The 26,873-nt window shown below is 41.3% G+C and overlaps 1 protein-coding gene across 1 annotated transcript in view; it reads right to left on the bottom strand.

Moving 5' to 3' along the window:
- SLC27A2 (solute carrier family 27 member 2) overlaps positions 1-26,873 on the bottom strand; it is a 53,683-nt gene that overhangs the window by 16,098 nt on the left and 10,712 nt on the right. Inside the window, exons 2-4 of the mRNA XM_050797169.1 lie at positions 21,921-22,130; positions 17,199-17,357; positions 14,177-14,301 (exon numbers count right to left, since the gene is read on the bottom strand). Coding sequence (XP_050653126.1) covers positions 14,177-14,301; positions 17,199-17,357; positions 21,921-22,130 — 494 coding nt within the window. The remainder of the gene's footprint in view (positions 1-14,176; positions 14,302-17,198; positions 17,358-21,920; positions 22,131-26,873) is intronic.

Below are 26,873 nucleotides of genomic sequence, written 5' to 3'. Positions count from 1 at the left end.
AAGCTGACCAGCCAGCCTCACAGGTGCAGCTGTCACCTGCCAGTGGCAGGTAGCTGAGCTCATAATCACAACACCATGGGTTCAGTTTTCATCATCCAGCTGAAGAATCTTATTACATCAGCAAAAGGGATTAAGGCTGGAAATGTTTGTGGGCACAAATGGGAGATCCTGGAGCCTTCTAAGATGTCTGGTTCTCACCTAAGCTTCTGCTCACCAGTGGCTGAAAGAGTATAACTCAAGTTTTCCTTTCCCATAGGGGGAACAGTGTTCCTCCATCACCAAAGCCACTCCTCAGAGGAACTGATTTCTAGATCAAGGGTCACCAGCTTATTTTTTTTTAAACAAGGAAAAAAAAAAAAAAAAAAAAAAACAACTTCTTCTTCACGTTAGAGCTAAGGTGAAACATGCAAACACACCGGGGGGCTAAATTCACACTGGGCCTGAATAACTGATGAAGAGCAAGAGGTCAAGATGTCCAGAGAGGAATGAAGGGTGCCAGGTAATTAGAACAGGCAGAAAGCTTCTATTGAGGGCTTTTCCGTGGGTCAGGCAGTTGACCTGTTTCTAAAGAACCCTATGAAAGGTGATAGCTAATAAAAGTATTTGCCTCATATTACAATTGAGGAAACGGAGACTCAGAAAGCTTAAAATAATTTTCCCAGGATCACAAAAGGTAGCAAAACGATTGCTCCGAGATTCAAATCTGAATCAACGTGACTTCAGAGAGCTCTTTTCCTTATGTTTTTTAAAGCCCTGCACTTGAGGGGGCGTCCACTGTGCTGCCCTTCCTTACTCATACCCACCAATAAATCCCACTCCCCCCAAAAAAAGAAAAAAGGAAAAAAAGCAACAAAGAGCATGTGCCACACACATAGTGTAAGGTAAGAATCCAATAGTCCTGAAAGACCCTTAAATGAACAATGCTGTATTCATGACATCTACCTGTTCCCCCCCTTTCCCCCCAGTTTACCACCCAGAGGCAGACACTTAACTCTTGTAGCTGCTTCTTGCTATCTGCATATTTCTAAATTAAATGCGTATACTTCTTTCTCTTGTTTCATCAATTTCAGATTTCCTATTGTGGTAGATGAGGATTTAGCTCTTTCCTATTCTCTCTTCCATTTTTCCAGTATCACAATTTTTGGTTAAATCAATATTCGGTGCTCACATTATTCTGCCCATAATACAACCCTGAGGAGCCAAGTAATATGCTATGAACAAATTTTTATTTTTCCTGGAATTAATTGCCTTTCTGCCCATTTGCTTCATTTCCTTAGTTTCTATTGGTAAGTTTCCCCTTATCCTCCAATAACCTCTAAAATTTTCCTCATGGTGAAATCTGTCTGCTGATCGAATTTCCTATTTTCTATTATGCTTCTTTGTCTCCTTTGCTCCAATCTGGACTAGTTATTTTTGAAGCCTGGGGGGTCCCTTTGTCTCTCTTTCCTGGATCCTGTGTTTTCCTCTCCTTTTTTTTCATTCTCGTTTGGATGGAATATTTTCTTTAGTAACTTCTGGAAGGGGAGTATGTACATAGTAAGTTTATTTATTTTATTTATTTTTTGGTGGAGACTTGGAATATATGAATATTATATACCCGAGTGATGATTTGGCTGGATACAGAATTCTAGATGGGCAATAATTTGTATCTAGAATTTTGAACGCACCACTCCTTTGTTTTTCAGCTTGCAGTGTTGCTACTGACAAGTCAAACTTTCACTATATTTTTTTGGTAGTCTTAAATTTCATCATGGCACAATTTCTTTTTCTTCTACTAATTTTATTGGGTACTCCATTTGTCCTTTCAGTCTGTCCAGCCCTCGGATGTTTTCCTGTATTATTTCTTTGATCATTTCCTCCTCTCCACATTCTCTATTCTCTTTTCCTGATTTCCAATTAAATATATATGGGATCTCTTTGATTAATCTCTAATTTTCCTATCTACTCTCCCTTTATGCCCATCAATTTATCTTTTTAACTTTCTGTAAGATTTCTCAACTTTATCTTCCAACCTTTCAATGAATTAAAGATTTTTAAACATCATTTTAATTTTCAAGTCTGATTCTTTTTTTCTTGTAAAACAGTACACTGTTCTTGTTTTATGGATACAATATCTTCTTCAGTCTCTCTGAGGATATTAATGACACATTAAAAACATTTCTCCTTTTTTTTTTTTGAGACAGAGTCTCGCCCTGTCACCCAGGCTGGAGTGCAATGGCGCGATCTTGACTCAATACAACCTGTGCTTCCCGGGTTCAAATGATTCTCCTGTCTCATCCTCCCCAGTAGCTGGGATTACAGGCGCCCACGACTGTGCCCAGCTAATTTTTGTATTTTTAGTAGAGACAGGGTTTCACCATGTTGGCCAGGCTGTTTTTTAACTCCCAACCTCGTGATCTGCCCGCCTCAGCCTCCCAAAGTGCTGGGATTACAGGCGTGAGCCACCGTGCCTGGCCTCTTGTTTTTTGAATTGATGCTTCTTTTCTTTTGATGATCCTTTCTGTAGGAGGCTTTCCTCAGGTGCTCGGTGATTCTTCATGTTTGTTCAGATTTAAGAGTAAGGCAACAGAAAGATGATTGGGCAGTTTTGTGGGGGCGGGGCGAGGGGGCTACTGCTAGGTGGGCTGCACTGCTGGTTGATGAGGCAATGAGCCCATGTCCAATGTCTTTTCCGGGAAAGTTTAGTTCTTCCTAAGAATTACACTCCTTCAATATCCTGCCTGCAAGCATAAACTGGCTACTGGAGTTCCAGTATCTGTGCAGGGGAAAGGAGCTGGGGAGGGTCTCCCTGGTTAGTATGCAGATATTTTCTTGATTTCTGTTTTCAGTGCCTCATCCCTGCTCTCCTCTGTTCTTGGGGTCCTTCAGTCAAAGCTTCATTAACTCTCCAGAGAAAAATCCTCCTGTCTCCCACACAGTGGGAGAGGGGAATAGCAGGTCCAGCTACTTCTTACACAGATTCTATTAATTTTTATTTTTCCATAAGTTATTCGGGGTACAGTTGATATTTGGTTATATGAGTAAGTTCTTCAGTGGTGATTTGTGAGATTTTGGTGCACTCATCACCCAAGCAGTATACACTGCACCATATTTGTAGTCTTTTATCCCTCGTCCCTCTCCCGCTCTTCCCCCAAGTTCCCCAAAATTAATTGTATCATTCTCATGCCTTTGTGTCCTCATAGCTTAGCTCCCACATATCAGTGAGAACATACGACGTTTGGTTTTCCATTCCTGAGTTACTTCACTTAGAATAATAGTCTCCAATCTCATCCAGGTCACTGTAAATGCTGTTAATTGATTCCTTTTTATGGCTGCGCAGTATTCCATTGTATATATGTGAATTGGGCTGCTATAAAAATGCATGTACAAGTATCTTTTTTGAATAATGACTTCTTTTCCTCTGGGTAGATACCCAGTAAGTGGGACTGCTGGATCAAATGGTAGACCTACTTTTAGTTATTTAAGGAATCTCCATGTTGTTTTCCATAGTGGCTGTACTAGTTTACATTCCCACCAGTAGTGTCCCCTGTTCACTGCATCTATGCCAACATCTACTGTTTTTTGAGTTTTTGATGATGGCCATTCTTGAAGGAGTAAGGTGGTATCACATTGCAGTTTTGATTTGCATTTCCCTGATCATTAGTGATGTGGAGCATTTTTTCATATGTTTACTGGCCATTGGTATATCTTCTTTTGAGAATTGTCTATTCATGTCTTTAGCCCACTTTTTGATGGGATTGTTTTTTCTTACTGATTTGAGTTTGTTGTAGATTCTGGATATTATTCCTTTGTCAGATGTATAGATTGTGAAGATTTTCTCCCACTCCATGGGTTGTCTGTTTACTCTGCTGACTGTTCCTTTTGCTGTGCAAAAGTTCTTTAGTTTAATTAGGTCCAACTATTTATCTTTGTTTTTATTGCATTTGCTTTTGGGTTCTTGGTCATGAAATCCTTGCCTAAGCCAATGTCTAGAAGGGTTTTTCCAATGTTATGTTCTATAATTTTTATAGTTTCAGGTGTCACGTTTAAGTTCTTAATCCATCTTGAGTTGATTTTTGTATAAGGTGAGAGATGAGAATCCAGTTTTATTCTTCTACATACGGCTTGGCAATTATCTCAGCACCACTTGTTGAATAAAGGGGGTCCTTGGCCCCCTTTATGATTTTGTTTACTTTGTCAAAGATCAGTTGACTGTAAGAATTTAGCTTTATTGCTAGGTTCTCTATTCTGTGGCAATGGTTTACATGCCTGTTTTTATACCAGTACCATGCTGTTTTGGTGACTATGGCCTTATAGTATAGTTTGAAGTGGGGTAATGTAATGCCTCCAGATTTGTTCTTTTTGCTTAGTCTTGCTTTGGCTGTGCGGGCTCTTTTTTTGGTTCCATATGAATTTTAGAATTTTTTTTCTAATTCTGTGAAGGATGATGATGGTATTTTGATGGGATTGCATTGAATTTGTAGATTGCTTTTGGCAGTATGATCATTTTCACAATATTGATTCTACCCAGCCATGAGCATGGGATATGTTTCCATTTGTTTGTGTAGTTTATGATTACTTTCAGTAGTGTTTTGTAGTTTTATGTAGAGGCCTTTTGACTCCTTGGTTAGGTATATTCTTAGGTATTTTATTTTCTTTTGCAGCTATTGTAAAAGGGGTTGAGTTCTTGATTTGATTCTCTGCTTGGTCACTGTTGGTGTATAGAAGAGCTACTGATTTGTGTACATTAATTTTGTATGTGGAAACTATGCTGAATTCTTTTATCAGTCCTAGGAGCTTTCTAGAGAAGTCCTTAGAGTTTTCAAGGTAAATGATCATATCATCAGCAAGCAGTGACAGTTTGACTTCCTTTTTACTGATTTGGATGCTCTATATTTCTTTCTCCTGTCTGATTGGTCTGGCTAGGACTTCCAGTACTATGTTAAAGAGGAGTGATGAGAGTGGGCATCCTTGTCTTGTTCCAGTTCTCAGGGGGAATGCTTTCAACTTTTCCCCATTCAGTATTATGTTGGCAGTGGGTTTATCATAGATGGGTTTTATTACTAAGGTATGTCCCTTGTATGCCGATTTTGCTGAGAGTTTTAATCATAAAGAGATGCTGAATTTTGTTGAATGCTTTTTCTGCATCTATTGAGATGATCATGTGATTTTTGTTTTACATTTTTTTATGTGGTGTATCACATTTATTGACTTGCATATGTGAAACCATCTCTGCATCCCCGGCATGAAACCCACTTGATCATGGTGGATTATGTTTTTGATATGTTGTTAGATTTGGCTAGCTAGTATTCTGTTAAAGATTTTAGCATCTGTGTTCATCAAGGATATTGGTCTGTAGTTTTCTTTTTTGGTTACATCCTTTCTGGTTTTGGTACTAGGGTGATTCTGGATCCATGGAATGAATTAGGGAGGGTTCCTTCTTTCTCTATCTTGTGGAATAGTGTCAAAATAATTGGTACCAATTCTTCTTTGAATGTCTGGTAGAATACTGCTGTGAATCCATCTGGTCCTGGACTTTTTTTTGTCAGTAATTTTTAAATTACCATTTCAATCTCGCTGCTTGTTATTGGTCTTTTCCAGGTTATCTAATTTTTCCTGATTTAAGCCAGGAGGGTTGTATTTTTCCAGGAATGTATCCATCTCTTCTAGGTTTTCTAGTTTATGTGCATAAAGGTGTTCACAGTAGCCTTGAATTATCTTTTGTATTTCAGTGGTGATAGTTGTAATATCTCCTGTTTTGTTTCTTAGTGAGGTTATTTGGATTTTTTCTTTTCTTTTCTTGGTTAACCTTACTAATGGTCTATCAATTTTATCTTTTCAAAGAACCAGCTTTTTGTTTCATTTATCTTTTGTATTTTTTTTGTTTGTTTGTTTCAATTTCATTTAGTTCTGCTCTGATCTTGGTTATTTCCTTTCTTCTGCTGGGTTTGGGTTTTGTTTGTTCTTGTTTCTCTAATTCCTTGAGGTGTGACCTTAGATTGTCTGTTTGTGTTCTTCCAGTGTTTTTGTTACAGGTGTTTAGGGCTATGAACATTCTTTTTAGCACCGCCTTTGTTGTATCCCAGAGGTTTTAATAGGTTGTGTCATTATTGTCGTTTAGTTTGAAGAATTTTTTCATTTCTGTCTTATGTTTTTGACCCAATGCTCATTCAGGAGCAGGTTATTTAATTTCCCTGTATTTGCATGGTTTTGAAGGCTTCTTTGGAGTTAATTTCCAGTTTTATTCCACTGTGGTCTGAGAGAGTGCTTGATATAATTTCAATTTTCTTAAATTTATTGAAGTTCGTTTTATGGGCTACCATATGATCTATCTTGGTGAAAGTTAGAAAGTTATGTGCTGTTGAATAGAATGTGTATTCTGCTGCTGTTGGATGAAATGTTCTGTATATATCTGTTAAGTCCATTTGTTCCAACGTATAGTTTAAATCCATTGTTTCTTTGTTGACTTTCTGTTTTGATGACCTGTCCAGTGTTGTCAGTGGAGTACTGAAGTCCCCCACTATTATTGTATTGCTGTCTATCTCATTTCTTAGGTCTATTAGTAATTGTTCTATAAATTTGGGAGCTCCAGTGCTAGGTGCATATATGTTTAGGATTGTGATATTTTCCTGTTGGACAAGGCCTTTTACCATTCTATACTGTCCCTCTTTGTCTCTTTTAACCACTGTTGCTTTAAAGTTTGTTTTGTCTGATATAAGAATAGCTTCGCCTGCTCGCTTTTCATGTCCTTTTGCATGAAATGCCTTTTTCTACTCCTTTACTTTAAGTTTATGTGAGTCCTTATGTATTAGGTGAGTCTCCTGAAGGCAGCAGTTGGTTGGTGAGTTCTTAGCCATTCTGCAGTTCTGTATCTTTTAAGTGCGGCAATTAGGCCATTTACATTCAATGTTAGTATTGAAATGTGAGGTACTGTTCCTTTCATCGTGCTCTTTGTTGCCTGTGAATTTTTGTTTTTTTGTTTTTTGTTTGCTTTTTAACTTGTATTTTTGTTTTATAGGTCTTGTGTGATTTATGCTTTAAAGAGGTTGTGTTATGATGTGTTTCCAGGATGCGTTTCAAGATTTAGAGCTCCTTTTAGCAAGTCTTATAGTGGTAGCTTGGTAATGGCGAATTCTCTCAGCATTTGTTTGTCTGAAAACGACTGTATCTTTCCTTCATATATGATGCTTAGTTTCGCTGGATACAAAATTCTTGGCTGACACTGGTTTTGTCTGAGGTGGCTGAAGATAGGGCCTCAAACCCTTCTAGCTTGTAGGGTTTCTGCTGATAATCTGCTGTTAATCTAATAGGTTTTCCTTTATAGGTTATCTGGTGCTTCTATCTCACAGCTCTTAAGATTCTTTCCTTGGTCTTAACATTGGATAACCTGATGACAGTGTGCCTAGGCAAAGATCTTTTTGTGATGAATTTCCCAGGTGTTCTTTGTGCTTCTTGTATTTGCATGTCTAGGTCTAGCAAGACTGGAAAGTTTTCCTCAATTATTCATCCAAATATGTTTTCCAAGTGTTTAGAATTGTCTTCTTCCTCAGGAACATCAAGTATTCTTAGGTTTGGTCATTTAATCCCAGACTTCTTGGAGGCTTTGTTGATATTTCCTTATTATTTTTTCTTTATCTTTATTGGGTTAATTCAAAGACCTTGTCTTCAAGCTCTGAATTTCTTTCTTCTACTTGTTCAATTCTATTGCCGAGACTTTCCAGAGCATTTTGCATTTCTAAAAGTGTGTCCAAAGTTTCCTGAATTTTTGCTTCTTGTTTTCTTTAAGCTATCTATTTCCTTGAATATTTCTCCCTTCACTCTTATAAAATTTTTTGGATTTCCTTGCAATGGGCTTCGTATTTCTTTGGTTCCTCCCTGATTAGCTTAATAACTAACCTCCTGAATTTTTTTTCAGGCAAATCAGGGATTTCTTCTTGGTTTGGATTCATCGCTGGTGAACTAGTGTGATGTTTTGGGGATGTTGACGAGCATTGGTTTGTCATATTACCAGGGCTGGTTTTCTGATTCCTTCTCATTTGGGTAGGCTCCGTCAGATGGAAGGTCTAGGGCTAAAGGGTGTTGTTCAGAATTTTGTCCCATGGGGTATTCCTTTGATATAGTACTTTCCCCCTTTTCCTATTGATGTGGTTCCTGTGAGCTAAACTGCAGTGATTGTTGTCTCTCTTCTGGGTCTAGCCACCCAGCAAGTCTACTCGGCTCCAGGCTGGTACTGGGGGTTATCTGCACAGAGTCCTGTGATGCGAACTATCTATGGGTCTCTCAGCCATGGATACCAGCACCTGTTCCAGTGGAGGTGGCAGAGGATGCAATGACTCCATCGGGGTCCTTAGCTTTGGTGGTTTAATGCCCTGTTTTGTGCTGGTTGGTCTCCTGCCAGGAGGTGGTACTTTCCAGAAAGCATCAGCTGCAGTAGTGTGGAGAGGCACTGGCAGTGGGCAGGGCCCTATTATCCCTAAGACTATATGTTCTTTGTCCTCTGCTACCAAGGTGGATAGGGAAGGACCATCAGGTAGGGGCAGGGCTAGGCCTGTCTGAGCTCAGACTCTCCTTGGGCCAGTCTTGCTGTGGCTGCTGTGGGGGATGGGGCGAGGTTCCCAGGTCACTGGAGTTGTGTACCTAAGAGGATTATGGCTGTCTCTGCTGAGTCATGCAGGTTGTCAGGGAAGTGGGGGAAAACTGGCAGTCACAGGCCTCATCCAGCTTCCAGGCAACCTGAAGGGCTGGTCTTACTCCCACCGTGCCCCCACAACAGCCCCGAGTCTGTCTCCAGGTGGAGGGCGAGTCAGGCTTGAAAACTTGCCCAAGGCTTTCTGCCTCCCAGCTGTTAAAGAAAAGGCTTTAGTTCTTCCCCACCTGTGGGGTCTGCAAGCCAGATTCGTACCCTCCCTGGAGTTCTGGCCAGGAGTTTCTTCTTGCCCCATTCAAATTGTCATAAAGTTCAGCTAGAGAATTCCTTCTCCCTGTGGAGTTTTACCCCCTGCTCCTCTGTCCACCCTCCTGATGGATCCCTGTGGTGCCAGGCAGGAATGGGCTGCTAGGGGACCCAGCGAGCTCCCAGGGCCTTTCTACAGCTTCCTCTACCTCTGTATTTTGCTCGGTTTGGCTCTTGACTCAGCTCCAGGTAAAGTTGGGAACTTCTTCTGCAAACAGACCTTCAGCTTCTCCAGTGTGTGTTCGGGAGATGAGGGTCTCCCTTTTCCACTTCCACAGTTGGGGCGATCATAGTATTTGGGGTGTCTCCCAGGTCCTCTAGGAGCAGTCCACTTCTTTCAGAGGGTCTGTGGGTCCTCTCAGGATTGCTGGTTAGTTCTTGCAGTCAATCTGGAGCTAAAATTCACAATGCAAGCCTCCGCATGCTGCTCTGTCTGGAGCCACAATCTAGTCCTGCCTCGCGTTTGCCTTGATCCCCTGTCCTCTGTATTTTACTTCTTACACGGATTTTCAAATAACCCCCCTGTTTTAAGCCTGACACTTCATCCCACCTTCAGCTGTATTCAGCACCTGCAATTTCTCAGCTTTCAGGAAGGCAACAACCTTCTTGTTGGGACTTGCCTCTTAAGTTTCATCCTTCTCAGCCTATTATGTCAGTCACTGTTATCTTTTAGCTTCCTATACTATGTAGTTCATGGTTGCAATGTCTCTTAGTTTCTGAGATGATGGTGTTTGTGTGTGTTTTTCTCATCTCCTCGTTTTGGGGTGAAAGGGCAGAAGCTCTTTATCACCTTAGGAAAACTCTGGAGTCCCTGTTCTTAATAATTAATATGTTACACTTCTGCCTGGACAAGTTTCCACCTGTTTGCTTTACACAAGAGGCCCTTCGTCCTTCTGTGTATTCTCCCACCATAGCCAAAAGGACTGTCTAAAAATGCCATCTCCCACATCACTCTTCCATGTAGGGCCCTTTAGTCATGGCTTGTCATGTTCACATTTGAGTCTCAGCAGAGTGAAGCCCTTGCCACCTGACCCAGCCCTTCAGCTTCACCTCCTGCCAGACTGCTTGCAGTCCCTAGTATGCTGGGTCCTTCATCTCACTGCTCACGTGATTTTCCTGCTGGCCAGGACCCCTTCTTTTCTTGCCTGCCTGCAGAACTTCTCTGTATTCTTCAAAGCCCACTTTCCCTGGCGAACCTTCCTGATCCTGCGCCCCTTCCCTCTTTCTTTTGGCCTCCCTCTGTCTTGGGCCCCAGTCATACTGGCCACCCTCCACTCTGTGCTACAACACATCCATCCATTCTCTTTTTTGAACAGAATGAAGCTGATGCAGAGACAGAAATTTTACGCTAGAAGGGACCACAGAGGTTATCTAATTTTGGGGGGATGCAGACAACACTAGAGGTAAGTTGAGTCTATTCAGCTTTTTCAGGGTTCTGGTCAATATTATTTCTCCTTTGAAATATCATGCTTCTATGTGTGGCCGCTGGAACTCTTTTTTGGTTCCCTTTCTGTCTTCCTCCTCCCACACTCCAGCAGGTGGCCTAAAGCCTCACTGAGACCCCTTGCTGTAGCTTCAGTCTGTAATTGGAGGAAAGAAATACCGAGCTTTAGCAATATCATGTTCCAGTAAATAACTTTCCCTAGATGACATGGTTTTTAGGCAACTACGCAAACCGAATGGGAGGTGACAATCATACACTGCAAGAAATGAATCAGAATGGCCTTTCATTACAAACAGGCGCTCTGAAAGGAAAGGCCCAAAAACAATGCGGGAAGATGGCAAAATAAATAGAAAATATTCACTGTAATATTTTAAAAATCACTTAGGTCAACAGCTTTGCTATCTAATCCCCTACTCAACCTCAGATGAGAGTGATTAAGTAGAATGTTTTCCCTTATTTCTTTCTTTGTGTAAGTGGGCAGAATTTTCATTGATTCATTCAACAAATATGTATGGGATGCCTATTATGAGCGACACACTGTTAGGCATGGAAAATGATAATGATAATAATGGCAACATGTGTTGAGCATTTACTAAGTTCCAGCTACTACGTGGTTTACGTATATCATCTCATGTTGTCTTTGTAGACCTCATGTGAGGTAGGTACTATTATCTCCTTGTCGGCTGATGGGAAGCTGAGATTTAGAGAGGTTAACTATCCTGCTCCAATGGTAGAGTCAGGATTCAGGCTGACTAACTCCAGAGTACTTGCTCTCAGCACTACTTTAAGTATCTGGAGCCAAATCTGAACCACTGAGTGTGGCTAGGAACATTCTCCATAGCCCCCTGCTCTACCAGAGAAGCTACTGAATATGGCTGAGAAGAGGGCAGAGAAGCACAGTGGCTTCCACCTCCCAGCACTGGCCCCAGATCCTCCTGATGAGCTGGGCCATGTATGTGTGTGGATGGGTGTCATTGGTTTAGCTGCTCTGCTAGGGCAGAGGTTGCAAACCTCCCTGGCATCCAGTGCTTGGGAGTCGTTGGTGGGGTTAGTCCCTCCAGACACAGCGTATTCTAGGCAGCTCTAAGGGTGAGGAAGTTCCCGATTACATTGATCTAGGCCCTTCCCCCATTCATTCTAGTTTTTATCCCATTCTTTTTTATTTTTATTTTTTGCAAAGTCTTTTTGATATAATCTTTCCCATACCCCACAGAATCTGGACTTCCTACTTCCTATGATGACCCATGATTAGATTTTTAAAAAAAATTTTGCATAGATCTCCTGCTTGTCTAATGACCTATGATTGTTTCCTTTCTGTTTTCTTTTCCTTTTTTTTTTTTTTTTTTTTTTTTGAGATAGGGTCTTGTTCTGTCACCCAGGCTGGAGTGCAGTGGCACAATCTTGGCTCACGGCAACATCTGCCTCCCGCTTCAAGCGACTCTCTTGCTTCAGCCTCCCGAGCAGTTGGGATTACAGGCGCGTGCCAACAAACCCCGCTAATTTTTGTATTTTTAGTAGAGACTGGGTTTCTCCATGTTGGCCAGGCTGGTCTTGAACTCCTGACCTTGAATGATCTGCCCGCCTCGGCCTCCCAAAGTGTTGGGATTAGAGGCATGAGCCATCGTGCCTGGACTGATGACCTGTGATCAAAAAAAAATCTTTAACTGAAGTTTTTTTTTTGTTGTTGTTGAGATAACTTTGATCTTTTATTATACTTTCTATAAGTATTTTCCAGACAAACAGAACTCAGGGGTGGGGAAGCACTGGCAAATAGGAAGTCCAGGGGTCATTCAAGATTATGCATTAAATCATAGTATATTTTGAAGTCATAAAACCCCAATCAAATTGTCTTTGTTTTCCAGTATTCGAGACAACAGTAAGAGAAAAACTGGGAGAGTGCATGCATGTGTGTGTGTATGTGTGCATGTGTGTATGTGGATATGTGTAAGCCTTAAGACAGCTACACACAAACATACTTATTTTCCTCCAGTTGAAAGGAAGCTCCCGTTAGAACGTATAGAAACAACACACACTCCCCAGGAGATTTCTAACTGACAAGGGAGTGTCTTTAAGGTAGAGAAGAAAAGCCCAGCAGAAGGGCCCCATATGGATTTCTGGATGTTAATGGAGAGACATGCTATCTTGAGGGCCACGTGGAATATTAATGAGAAAAAAATTCAATAATGCCATTAACAGAAACTGCTGCGGAAAACGCCCTAACCCAACTCACTGCTAATGATGATCCTCAAGAATCTATTGAATATGCCAAAAAATCCGAATAATATGTGCTAAGCCCAAACATTTTGGGGGAAACATTTTAGCTCCCTCAACTCAACTATATGTTTTTCAGGGTCAAGGATTTAAGAGGTTCGGTCCGCAAAATCTGTTGATGCCTATGATTTGTCATTTACAGATCTCGGTGCTGTGGATCTGGTAGTGGACAGAGCCCCTGCTCATATGCAACTTTCATTTAATTGGGCGGGGGGGCCAGACAATAATCGCATAAACCTTTAGTATGTCAGGAGTGACAGGTGCCATGAAATGCAGTGACAAGCTGGACAGTGAGGGGCAGGTGATATGTTTGATTATTAGCAGGAGAGGCCTCTCTCCTAATGAGGTAACATCTGGGCAGATACTGAGTAAAGCGAGGTGAGAGAGACCTGGGGGAAGAGCATCCGACACTTCTTTCTGCGTCACATAGCGGCTGGTATGTAAGGTGAGCACGACAGGTGTTTATCAATAGCAATTTATCAACTTAGTGATCCTTTGAGGTTAAGTTGACTGAGTAGATTAAAGGAACTAGAATCTGGTGAAAGGGATTAGAATCTGGCAAGTTTACTGCATTGTCTTGCCCAGTGGTTCTCAACTAGGGTAGCATTTGCCTGCCAAGGGATATTTGGCAGTATCTGGAGACATTTTGATGATCACAACCTGGGCAGGTGGGGAGGTTACTACTGGCATCTCGTGGGCAAAGTTCAAAGGGTGCTAAACACTCTACAATGCACGGAATAAGTCCATGCAGCAAAGAATTAAAAGCCCAAAGTGTCAGCAGTGCCACTGTTGATAAATCCTATCTGATACCAGATCTGTGATGACAGTTGAGGGACTGGGCAGGAGGAGCTCTTGAGAACAACCCCATCGAGAGCTGAACATCTGCAAACCAGGCAGATCCAAGGCCGTTGGAGATGCCCTGGGGCCTCTGTTCCCAGCTTGGTGACAGACTTGGCTGGTTGGTTTCAAAGTCACGCAGGGATTTATTTATTAAACAATATCAAGTAAAAGTTTCCTGTATGGTTTTGGTATAACAGAAAACAAGGAGACAAGATGTGGTTCCAGCCATCAAAGATATTATAGCCAAGGAAGGATGGGAGGCATGAACGCAAACTCCTGCAATGTGACAAGGGCCACAGAGGGTAGAAATAAAATGACGTAGGGGAGAAGAGTAATGACTTTTGTTGGAGTGACCCAAATAGGTTTAATGTATGAGGTATCATTTGAACTGGGCTTTGACAATGGCTTTTAGTAAGCAGAGAGGGAAATGCATGATATGCTAGGTGGGGGGTAAGATGTGAAAACAAGTAAAAAGTCAGGAAATAATCATCATCATCATGATAATATGAACTCCCACCTAATAAGTCCCCTCTATATGGTAGGTATAGTGCCAAGTACTTTATCATGATAATTGTATACTAAACTCAAAACTGATATATGCAAATCAGCTAAAGCCTGGCACAACCCAAAGTGACTTGAATTTCCATCTTACCCATTTCAAAATGATAGTACAACCAGGGTAGTGTTACCTGTGGTGTGTTGCATAAATACCGAAGCAGTTCACCGATATACTGAATGACAGTGACGTTGTATTTTCTGCAGTCATCCCAAAACTGGCTGGCTGAAAATTTAGTCCGCAAGGCAAGAGTAGCACCTACAGAGAAAGCATAGAAAGTGTCAAGAAAGAGGCCGGGCGTGGTGGCTCAAGCCTGTAATCCCAGCACTTTGGGAGGCCGAGGCGGGCGGATCACAAGGTCAGGAGATCGAGACCATCCTGGCTAACATGGTGAAACCCCTCTCTTCTAAAAATACAAAAAAATTAGCCAAGCATGGTGGCGGGCGCCTGTAATCCCAGCTACTTGGGAGGCTGAGGCAGGAGAATGGTGTGAACCCGGGGGGCGGAGCTTGCAGTGAGCCGAGATTGTGCCACTGCACTCCAGCCTGGGGCACAGAGCAAGACTCCGTCTCAAAAACAAACAAACAAACAAAAAGAAAGTGTGAAGAAAGAAATGGTAGAAAAAATTCTCCCAATTATATTTAATTTGTGAACTTTGAAAGGCAGAAATTTAAAAGTAAATTATATTTGCAAACAAGTATTGAGTACCTTATATTCAATGCAAAAAATTAGTAAGACATGCTTTTGTTTGATAGGGGCTTCCAATCTATGGAGGAGAAGACTTATACAAAGGTCATTTTAATAAAAGTCAGCTTGCAGTAAGAGATTCAAATGAGGTCCTAAGAGGGAGGGAGGGGAGAGGGACAGAGATTTCATGCAAAAAATATATATATATATAAATAAATATAAATATTTCATGCTATATATATATATATAGAGTGAGACTGTCTCAAAAATACACATATACACACACATACGTGTGTGTGTGTGTGTGTGTATATATATTTGAGACAGAGTCTTGTTCTATTTTTTTTTTTCTTTTTTTGAGACTGAGTCTCACTCTGTCACCCAGGCTGGAGTGCAGTGGTGCCATCTTGACTCACTGCAACATCCGCCTCCTGGGTTCAAGTGATTCTCTTGCCTCAGCCTCCTGAGTAGGTGAGATTACAGCTGTGTGCCACCACGCCTGGCAAATTTTTTGTATTTTTAGTAGAGATGGGGTTTCCCTGTGTTAGCCAGATGGTCTCAATCTCCTGACCTTGTGATCTGTCCCCCTCGGCCTCCCAAAGTGCTGGGATTACAGGCGTGAGCCACTGCACCTGGCCCGAGTCTCGCTCTGTTGCCCCGGCTGGAGTGCAGTGGTGCAATCTTGGCTCACTGCAACCTCCGCCTTGTGGGTTCTTGTGCCTCAGTCTCTAAGTAGCTGGGATTACAGGCGGGCACCATCATGCCTGGCTAATTTTTGTATTTTTTAAGAAGTGATGGGGTTTTGCCATGTTGACCAGGCTGGTCTCAAACTCCTGACCTCAAGTGATTCGCCTGCCTCAACCTCCCAAAGTGCTGGGATTACGGGCAGGAGCCACTGTGCCTGGCTCGTTCATGCAATATTTTAAATAATTTTGTGCATAAAATAAAGTTTGTGTTAAGTACTTATCTGTAGTATTTTCCACTTGTGGTGTCCTGGTGCTCAAAAAGTTTCAGATTTTGGAGCATTTTGGATTTCAAATTTTTGGATTTTGTGTGTGTGTGTGTGTGTGTGTGTGTGTTTGAGCTGCTATAACAATATAGTACAGACTGGGTGGCTTAAACAACATATATCTCTTGCAGTTCTGGAGGCTGGGAAGTCCCTATCAAGGTGTTGGCAGATCGGGTGTCTGGTGAGGGCATTTTTCCTGGTTTGGGGACGGTCATCGTCTCCCTGTGTCCTTACATGGAAGAGAACGGAGTCAGGAAAGAAGCTCTCTCCTGTGTCTTCTGATAAGGGCACTACCTTTCATGAAGGTGCTTCTCTCATGACCCAATTACCTCCCAAAGACCCCACCAGCTAATACCATCACATCGGGGGTTAGGATTTCAACACATACATTTTTGGGGGACACAAATATCCATCCATGACATGCATGCATATACACACACATATATGTGTGTGTATATACATATGTGTATATATTTTTATATATACATATATGATTATTTAAAATGAAATGCTACATGGGAGAAAAAGTTGCTTTTTAGTTCAGTCAGAAAGTTACAGATAGCTTCCTGGAAGAGGTGGCTATTGAACTTTGCAGTAATGTATACAAGTGACATAAATCCTCCTGGAAGGAGAGAGGATGGCAACTCCAATTTGAATAGTAAAGTCTGAGAAGGAAAGAGAAGAGATGGCAAGCCAAGCCAAGTATTCTGATGGAGTTGCCATCTTCTCTCCTTCTAGTAGAGCTGAAAAGCTGTGGAAACGGGAGGCTGCAGAAGAGTGCACACAACTGAAGAAGTTTAAATCAGATGCTGATGGAGATCAACATGTAAGTTTCTAAAGATGGAAATGACATGACATAGAATCTAAGATTCAAGTGTCATAACCTAGATACAGATAATTTTTTATTTTTATTTTATTTTTCACAGTTGAGGTCTCACTCTGTCAACCAGCTTGGAGTGCAGTGGTGCAATCACAGCTCACTGCAATCTTGAACTCTTGGACTCAAGCAATTCTCTTACTTCAGCCTCCTGGGTAGCTGGGACTACAGACTTGAGCCACCATGCCTGGCTATTTTTTTTTTTTTTTTTTTGTAGAGATGAGGTTTGCTCTGTTGCCCAGGCTGGTCTTGAACTCCTGGCCTCAAGCAATCCTCCTGCCTTGGTCTCCCAAAGTGCTGGGAATACAGGTGTGAACCATTGCACCCAGCTCTAAAATATTTTAAAGGAGTTTCTCTCTTGATATACTGAACAATTATAGCATTATATTATTAGATAAGCAGGCATGAAAAAACAGATTATTTTAGATGCTTGCTTGTAATATGAGTCAAATAGCCTTATTGTTAAAGCAAAATTGAAGACTGTTCCAAGCAGACAGCAACGTAGCCAAATTTTATATTACTGTTCCTTGTGAGAAAATGTAAATGTGCACTCGCCTCCAACACTTTGTAGGAAAAACTTACCAGCCACAATACATCCATGAAAGCCAATCAATAGTGCAGCACTGTGGTACAAGGGCAGAGTGATATAGATGACATCATCTGCCTTCAATCCGCTTACAAAAGTGAGGCCAGTTCCATACCATATGCGCTGATGAGTGATCATGGCCGCTTTTGGAAGACCTTTGCAAATATACAAGAGAAGGTATGAGTTAACCAAGATTGGGCATTTACAGTGTAGGAGAGAGATCTGGCTTAGGAAGATTAATCATCCTGTATTTTGAGAATTGCACTGGGAAGGGCCATGACCGGTTAGACCAGAAGTTGACAAATTTTTTCTATAAAGGACCAGAGAGTAAATGTTTTAGGCTTTGTGGGTCATACAATCTCTGTTGCAACAACTGAACTCTGCTATTGTGGTCAAAAGCAGCCATACACATACACATAAATGGAGTGTGGCTGTGTTCCAATAAAACTTTATTTATAAAAACAGGTGGGAAGCTGTATTTGGCCCACAAGCAACAGATTGCTAACTCCTGAGTTAGATGGTTAGATGGTAGTAATCTGAAGAGAAACAGAAAACAGAGGAATGAATGTCTATTGAATTTCTGCTCTGTGGCTACCATTTTGCATGAAATTTAAAAAATGTAATTTAATTTCCATAACATGTTTATGTATGACATAAACAGAATTATATTCTCCAATCCACAGATGTGAAGGCTGGGAGTCAGAGAGATTTCTTATGTACTGGAGTTATTTTATACAAACAAAGCAAATATGAACATTTCCTTATATGTTCTTGCCTTTTCCATTAAAAAATATGCACACTCAGCTGGGTGCGATGGCTCACACCTGTAATCCCAGCACTTTGGGAGGCCAAGGTGGATGGATCACAAGGTCAGGAGATCGAGACCATCCTGGCTAACATGGTGAAATCCCGTCTCTACTAAAAATACAAAAAATTAGCCAGGCGTGGAGGTGGGCACCTGTAGTCCCAGCTATTTGGGAGGTTGAGGCGGGAGAATGGCGTGAACCTGGGAGGCGGAGGTTGCAGTGAGCTGAGATAGCGCCACTGCACTCCAGCCTGGGCGACAGAGTCAGACTCTGTCTCAAAAAAAAAAAAAAAAAAAAGCACACTCTTTTGCATGTTTTTTGTCTCTGCTGCTTAACACTGTTTATTGGAGATTTGTTCATGTTTGTACATAGAGATTTTTCTTATTCATTTATTTATTCTCTTTCTCAGCTCCTTCAGAAGTCCTTTTATGAGTCTATTATAATTTATTTATACTATTTGCTGTTACAAATGATGCTGCAGTGAAGAACCTCATCCACATGGCAGTTCACATATGAATGACACCATATCTTTTGGATAAATTCACAGAAGTGAGATTGTTGTGTCAAAAGATAAAAGATGGCCAGTCCTGTAATCCCAGCACTTTGGGATGCTGAGGCAGGAGGATCGCTTGAGCCCAGGAGTTCAGCACCAGTCTGGGCAACATAGTGAGACCCCTCCTCAACAAAAAGTAAAACAAATTAGCTGGGCGTGGCAGCATGCATCTGTAGTCCTAGCTACTTGGGTGGGAGGATTGCTTGAGCCCAGGAGGTTGAGGCTACAGTGAGCCCTGATCCTGCCACTGTACTCCAGCCTGGGCAACAGATTGAGTCCCTGTCTCAAAAAAAAAGTCTTTGTAATCTTGATAAATAACTGCCACATTGCCAGTTATAAGGGGTGTCCCCATTCATTCTCCTACCAGCAATACATGAGTATGCCTGTTTCCTCCTAGCCTTGTCAATGTGTGCTCTTAAATGTTGGGACCTTTGCCAGTCAGAAAGGTGAAAAACGGTATCTCCATGTAGTTTTAGTACATTAGACTAAATGCGTTTGCATATTCTTAACCATAATTTATATACGTTTTTGTAAGATTTTCTTCTGTTAAGTGTTTGCTTATATTGTTTCCCATGGAAGAACAGTTCAATTGGGGAGGGCATGAAGTCACTGGGAAGGGGACTAAGAGTTTCAGATCTGAGTGGGTAAGTAGACTTCATGAAGAGGAAGACAGATCTCTGTTGACTCAGATTCTTCAATACTTGATGGTACATTCACCGGATATTGCCCAAATAGCAGCAACTTGTTCCGAGGCAGACAAATATGGTCAGCAACCTACCATTATTGTAAACACAATTCAAAATTCATTTTCTTTGACAATGGGCCAGTTGTTTTGTTTTGTTTTATATATTATTATTAGTATTATTTTTGAGATAGGCTTTCACTCTGTTGCCAGGCTGGAGTGTAGTGGTGTTCAAGGCTCACCACAGCCTCAGGTCAAGTGATCCTCTTGTCTCATCCCCGCAAGTATCTGGGACCACAGGTGTGCACCACCATGCCTGACTAATTTATTTATATTTTTTGTAGAGACGAGGTCTTGCTTTATTGCCCAGACTGATCTTGAACTCTTGGCTTCAAGTGAGCCTCCCATCTTGGCCCCAAAGTGTTGGGATTGTAGATAAGAGCCATCGTGCCTGGCCTCTGAATTTTTAAAAAAGAAATGCTCATCTTTGTTGCCTTGAAGTACTTTCAGAACTTTCCTAAATTAAGAGTTTGTATCAATGAAGAAATGAGAATATTTGGTAACTATTATATAATTTTGTGCTAACGACTTCCTTTGAGGAACAGGGACATTTGTTCTCCAACTGTTTAAATGAATTCTTTTAATTAATGTTTACAAGAGTAACTTGGCATTTTTTTTTTCTACGGAGAGTGCCTTGCTCTGTCACCCAGCATGGGGTGCAGTGGCACGTCACTGTAACCTCAGACTCCTGGGCTCAAGTGATCCTCCCACCTCAGTCTCCCAAGTAGCTAGGACTACAAGGTGTACCACTATGCCAGCTAATTTTTTACTGTTTTTGTAAAGATGGGGTCTCGCTATGTTGCCCAGTCTGGTCTCAAACTTCTGGGCTCAAGTGAACCTCCTGCCTTAGCCTCCCAAAGTTCTGAGATTATAGATGTGAGCCACTGTGCTTGGCCTAGCAAATATTTGATTCAGAGAAAATGAAAAAAGTAAAATAAACACCCATTCAATTGTCTTCCAATTAAATATAAATTCTGACTTAAGAGATTAAATCAGAGAATGCTCATTCTCCTTTTTCTCCCTAAAAGGGATTTTCTATTTGACTGTGAAAACAGCATTATAACAAAGTTTCATACTTGTTTACACAGTACTAAGACTGGATTTCCCCCTCACTAACCAAGGGCTCAATCCTTTCCCAAATAAACATCTACAATTTGATTTTACCATTCTATTAAGAAATGATGATAAAAGTCCCATATGTTAAGGGAATGTCTGCGTGCAGCAGAAGCAATTGGTTAATTGTACCAGCTCACCTTGCTGTTGGCCTGGCAATAAAAATAAAAAAATAAAAAAATGAGAGGCATTATGTTTTGGGTACCAGCTTTAATACATCAATTCTGGCTTCTTCTCATTTACTGAAATACTTAGCAAAAGTGACCGTATGAAGTGAGGCCAACAATCAGGTTAAACTCAGGTCCAGGAACTGTGAGCTCAGGTGGGTGCTGAGGGCCTGTCGAGGCGAAGGAGACAGTTCCTGTCAGCTGTAGCTGAGATAAAAGGCTCAAAGGACATTTTAGCCTGGTCTGTTGATTATTTAACAAGGAGAAGACATGTATTACCTGCTTACATTAAATTAAAATTTTAATCAACAGAGGTAAAAGACTCACAGATTCAATTTTCCAATATTGATAATAGTAATTGGCATGCTGGGGCTGGCTTCCTGTCCTTCTTTTAAATATACCCCTCAGGCTTCCTATTATTACATTTTGGTCTTCCTGGCCTATAGTAGGCAGACACTAAATATCTATCACATGAATAAACAAGAAGGTACTAGGGATAGAGCTGTCAATTGTATGAGCTGTGGAATCAGCCTCCAAGGTGAATCCTGACAGTTCTAATGCTTATCTTGGGAAGTTCTTAACCTCTCTAAGCATCATTTTCTGAATCTCTAAAATGGAAGTAAAAATAGTACCCATGTCAAGAGTAGGGGCAGAATCTTATCAACAAATGTTGTAAAGCCCCTTGAAGAATGCCTAGTACACATACTACCCTTAATATTGCTTCTTCCATATAGCAGTGCTCCCATGACATTGTTAATTGGCAGTGTTTCTTCTTAGTGGCTCCTAATGGTGCAGCTTACAGTTGAAGGCATCCTAGATTTGATGAAATACAGTATTTTAGGCCTTATGCTATAGCCACCCCACATCCACAGCACCAAACAGCTCCAAATCAGTGTTGTATGGGAAGATAATGGTTAAAACATTTATATAAACAGAACCCCCAATTGTTCACTGGTCTTCTCCTGTGTTCCATTTATAATCAATTATAAAGTCTATGTGGACTCTGGACATAATATAATCAAAACACAACAAGCATGAAAAACAATTCCAACTACCCATTCAGTGTCAAATCTCATTCATCATCATAACTCCTTCTGTAGTTCTTGGTTAACCTCTTTATCTGTTCTATACCAACTGGGGGAAAATATGCATAGCTTGGAGAAACCCAAATGAGATCACATGCTATGAAATAAGATCAGTTCCCACAGGCAAATAACTAAATCTCCTGAAGTATTAGTTATCCAATAAGTTTTGCCAAAGAAAGAGATTTGAAAACCTGTGCCAACATTTAACTCCTTCAGATCCATTTTTTTGGGGAATCCCCCCTTTATTTTTACCTGTGGTTCCAGAAGTATAGATGTATAAGGCAGGAGTGGAAAAAGTGACTTCAGACCTCCATGACTCAGGGGTAGGTTCAGCTGATACTTCATCCACTTTGTCCAGGAAAGAGTCAACCCCATCTGTGTTAGAAGTTCTGCTCACATAATAGATGGACACATCATCTTTTTTAAGGCTTGGCAGTATCTCTTCAACAGCTGCTTGTAGGTCTTAATTTAATAAGAAAAAAATCAAAACAACTAAATCAGTCTATTAAAGTTCTATTAGTGCATCAATAAGCATCATAATTTTATTTTCAGCATAATTTTTTGCTTAAATGTGTGGACATGACAAATGATGCTTATCATTATGTATTTTATATTATTATTATTATTTTAATGGAGAGGGGGTCTATGTCAACCAGGCTGGTCTCGAACTGCTGGCCTCAAGCAATCCTCCCATCTTGGCCTCCCAAAGTGTGGGGATTACAGAGCTTGTGAGCCACTGCACCCAGCCCTATTGTGCATTTTAAACATGAAATTTACTACATTTGAAAAAAAATCACGAGATTCCAATACTGAGGGAAGGTTGGGTTTTGATAGTTTCACAAGCATAGCAGATGGTTGGCTGAAATCTGTACTTCTTGTGGCAAGTGCAAACCAATGGACATATGGGCAAAACCCAAGAAATATCAGTGTGTAACTGATATATATCTAAATATAACTCCAGAAATAAATTTAGCTATTCCTAATATGTGCCACACAGGACTAAAGATGAAAAAAAGAGAGAAAATTTTAAGGAAGGAGAAGAGAAATGAAAAGAAGGGAGCCATGCTAATTAACAAAGATGATAGAAGCTAACTTTATGTAACAATTTTTTCTTATGCATCAGTAACAAGTAATTTCCTAAGAAGGTTAAACTGATCTGAGAAATAAGCTCTAAATTTCATAAGCACATTCTCCAATCTGAGGGGAAAAAAAGGAGTGATTAATTTAGTGCAGTGTTTCCCAACCTGTGGGTCATAATTACAGTAGTGGATTGTTAAAATCATTTAAACTGAGTGATATTTAAAAAAATGAAAAATACTTAAAAGAAGGAAATAGGCCGGGCGCGGTGGCTCAAGCCTGTAATCCCAGCACTTTGGGAGGCCGAGACGGGCGGATCACGAGGTCAGGAGATCGAGACCATCCTGGTTAACACGGTGAAACCCCGTCTCTACTAAAAAATACAAAAAACTAGCCGGCCGAGGTGGCGGACGCCTGTAGTCCCAGCTACTCGGGAGGCGGAGGCAGGAGAATGGCGTGAACCCGGGAGGCGGAGCTTGCAGTGAGCTGAGATCCGGCCACTGCACTCCAGCCTGGGTGACAGCGCGAGACTCCGTCTCAAAAAAAAAAAAAAAAAAAAAAAAAAAAAGGAAATAGAAATTTTGAAGCACATCTTAACATAGTAAAAGGTAACAGTTCTACTGACAGTTCTACTGCTTATCTTGAGAAGTTCTCAACCTCTCTAAGCATAATTTTCTGAATCTCTGAAGTGGAAGTAAAAATAGCACCCATCTCAAAAGTGGTGGCAGAATCTTATCAACAAATATTATAGAGCTCCTTGAACAACGCCTAGTACACACTACCCTTAATATTACTTCTTCCATATAGCAGTATTCCTATAACACTGTTATAGGAACTATTCTTAATAGATAAACAGGGCTATTCATTTTTAAAAGTTCTGTTTCAGTTATGTGAGTGTGTGGGTACTGAGTCATGCACAAAAGTATTTCTTACTGGGTTAAGGTCAAACATTTTAAAGGCACTGATTTAATATGCAAACCACATTTCAGGCTTGCCACTTGGATTTTGTGCCTTTAAGCAGTAAAGTGAGACTGCTTTTAAGCCTACTTGTCTTGAATTGTGATAACGGAAGTGAATATACTTATTCTTTTTTTTGTTTTGTTTTGTTTTGAGATGGAGCGTCGCTCTGTCGCCCAGGTTGGAATGCAGTGGCATGATCTCGGCTCACTGCAACCTACGCCTCCCGAGTTCATGCCATTCTCCTGCCTCAGTCTCCCAGTAGCTGGGACTATAAGTGCCCGCCACCACGCCCGGCTAATTTTTTTGTATTTTTAGTAGAGACAGGGTTTCGCGGTGTTATCCAGGATGGTCTCGATCTCCTGACCTCCTGATCCACCCACCTCGGCCTCCCAAAGTGCTGGGTAGGAAGGTGACTAAATGTCTCAGGGAATTACCTTGGGGAGGCTATACCTAATTCATCTGATATGCTTTGTTTTTCAGATGTTTGTGTATAATATCTCCATGAAGACAAGAAATATCACCAGGATAGATGCATTTAAAATTTAAAAAAATATTTTAATCAAAAGACTCATGCACCTGGTAACAATAAATCAAATAGTACAAAAGGGTTTATAATGAAAATAAACAAGTCCTTACCCAGGCCTTCCTCACAACTAAAGCTACTGCCTAGGGGAGACCACTGTCAATTTTTAAAATTTAATTTAATTTAATTAATTAATTTATTTATTTTGAGATGAAGTCTCACTTTGTCACTCAGGCTGGAGTGCAGTGGTGCGATCTTGGATCACCGCAAGCTCCACCTCCCGGGTTCATGCCATTCTCCTGCCTCAGCCTCCCAAGTAGCTGGGACTACAGATGCCTGCCACCACACCTGGCTAATTTTTTTTTTTTTTTTGTATTTTTAGTAGAGATGGGGTTTCACTGTGTTAGCCAGGATGGTCTTGATCTCCCGACCTCGTGATCCACCTACTTTGGCCTCCCAAAGTGCTGGGATTACAGGTGTGAGCCACAGCACCCAGCCCACCATTGTCAATTTTTTAAAAGCTGTTTCTTCTGGCAATTACCTCTCCATCACCAAAAAATATGCGTTTCCTGCTAGTTCTTGGCCTATCAATTTTGATTCCTACTTCCATTTCACCCTGTCCCTTTCTGACAGTTATTATCTTCACTTTACATTGTCTAGGGTAATAGCATTTACATTTAACATTTATTCTGATACCATTATTCTGTCTTCCCAGCTTTATGGATTTGCTCTAGAAGCTGAAAACCAACAATTAGAATCAACACAATTATGACTATGAAAATACTCACTGCAGAGCCAAGTAAAGTGCTATGATTGTACTTTCTTTATTGAACAGTTCTCTTTTTTCCTTTTGCCCCAAGAATCTCTATTCCCCTCCTTTACATTTTTTTTTTAAAATTTTTGTCTGGTTGCTCTCTAGTCCTTCAGCACTCCAGAAAGGTTACCAGAAATATGACTGTTGCAGAAACTGGGATGGCAGCATCCACTCCTGTGCCACTGCCTTGGCTCACGTCCTCATTATATCCTACCTAGATTATTGCTATAGCCTCCTGACCAATGTCCTGCCCTTGAGTCTCTTCCTGCTTCTAATTTATCAGCTTCACTCTCATCCAACTTCTTGCTGCCACCCTGTTTTTCAGGGCTGTTCATCCCTTGTCACAGAATCCACTCCCCTTATTCGGGAGGTCCAGAGGTCCCTCCCAGTCCCACTCCTGCTGGTATTCTGTGTCATCTCCTACTCTCTACCTCTTGCCCTCTTTCCTCTAACCACACTGATGTATGGACAATCTCTGAAGGTACCCGTATGTTCACGTCTCATTACTTTTGTCCAGGTTGTTTCATGGTCTCTCACCCGCTGGTCACCTGGAAAACTCCTGCTTATCCTTCAAGACTCAGTGTAGGTAGCACTTCTTTTCTGTTACCTTTCCCCCCTCTGCAAAGTTAGCTGCTCCCTTCTACAGCTCCGATTGGAGCCTGTATTTACAATTATCAGGGCACTTATACACAGTCTGATAGGGTTCAATTTCTTTTTTCTTTTGAGACAGGGTCCTGCTCTGTCTCCCAGGCTGGAGTGCAGTGGTGTGATCATGGCTTACTGCAGCGTCAACCTCCTGGGCTCAAGTGATCCTCCCATTTCAGCCTCCCAAGTAACTGGGACTACAGGAGTACCATATGCCCAGCTAACTTTTTGTAGAGACGGTGTCCCACTACGTTGCCCAGGCTGATCTCCAACTTCTGAGCTCAAGCAATCCTCCCACCTCTGCCTTTCAAAGTGCTGGGATTACAGGTGTGAGCTACCATACCCGGCAGATGTGGTTTAATTCATTTTTTCCTCTATTAAACAGGGAGATCTTTGAAATTAAGATCATAATCAAATCATCTTTGCACGCCCAGAACTACTAGATAAGTGCTCAATAAATGTTTATAATTGAAAAAAATTTGCACAAAGTATGATATTAGTGTGGAAGAGACAGAGGAATAAGCTAAAGCTGCTTAAAGGATTCAGATCTGTGAGTTGATAAACCTTTAAGAAAACATAATGTAAGATGAAATAATTTCTGAGATACAAGTATGCCTTGCTTACAAGTAAGGGCCCACAGAGGTAAATTTAAAAACAGCAACTCCTACTGCTAAAGAACTGTGAAATCTCCTGTCTTTCCTCCTGTCATGAGACTCAGGGTCCATAGTCAAACAACCCATTCATAAGTTACCTGGATCCATTCTCATTCCCTCCCTCCCAACATTTATTCAACATCTATTTAAAGAGTGTTCCCTCTGTGCCAGGCAGGTCTCTACATGCTGGATATGACAGTGAGCAAAACATTGTCCCTGTTTTCATAGATCCCAGGTCTAATAGAGGAGAAACAAACACAAATCAAAATAAGGGGCCATAGGTGTCACAACTGGGGAAGGAGAAGGTATTTGGGGAGCAGGTGGTGGTGGGGGGGCAGAAAGATGACCTAGAAGAAGTGCCCTGTAAACTGAGACCTGAAAGATGAGCAGATGGTGGAGATGAAGATCCGCTGGGACTGACTAAGCCTGCGTCTGGGCAGTGGAACGGCTTATGCAAAGGCCCAGAGCCAACGCAGCCTGAGGCCCGAGTAACCAAAAGAGGTTAAAGCTGACTGGAATGTGGAGTGGGAGGG

Source organism: Macaca thibetana, chromosome 7, assembly GCF_024542745.1.
Source record: "Macaca thibetana thibetana isolate TM-01 chromosome 7, ASM2454274v1, whole genome shotgun sequence".
In the NCBI taxonomy this organism is placed as follows: Eukaryota; Metazoa; Chordata; class Mammalia; order Primates; family Cercopithecidae; genus Macaca; species Macaca thibetana.
The sequence above is the reverse complement of the archived record's forward strand: the minus strand, read 5'-3'. Positions and strand labels throughout refer to the sequence as shown.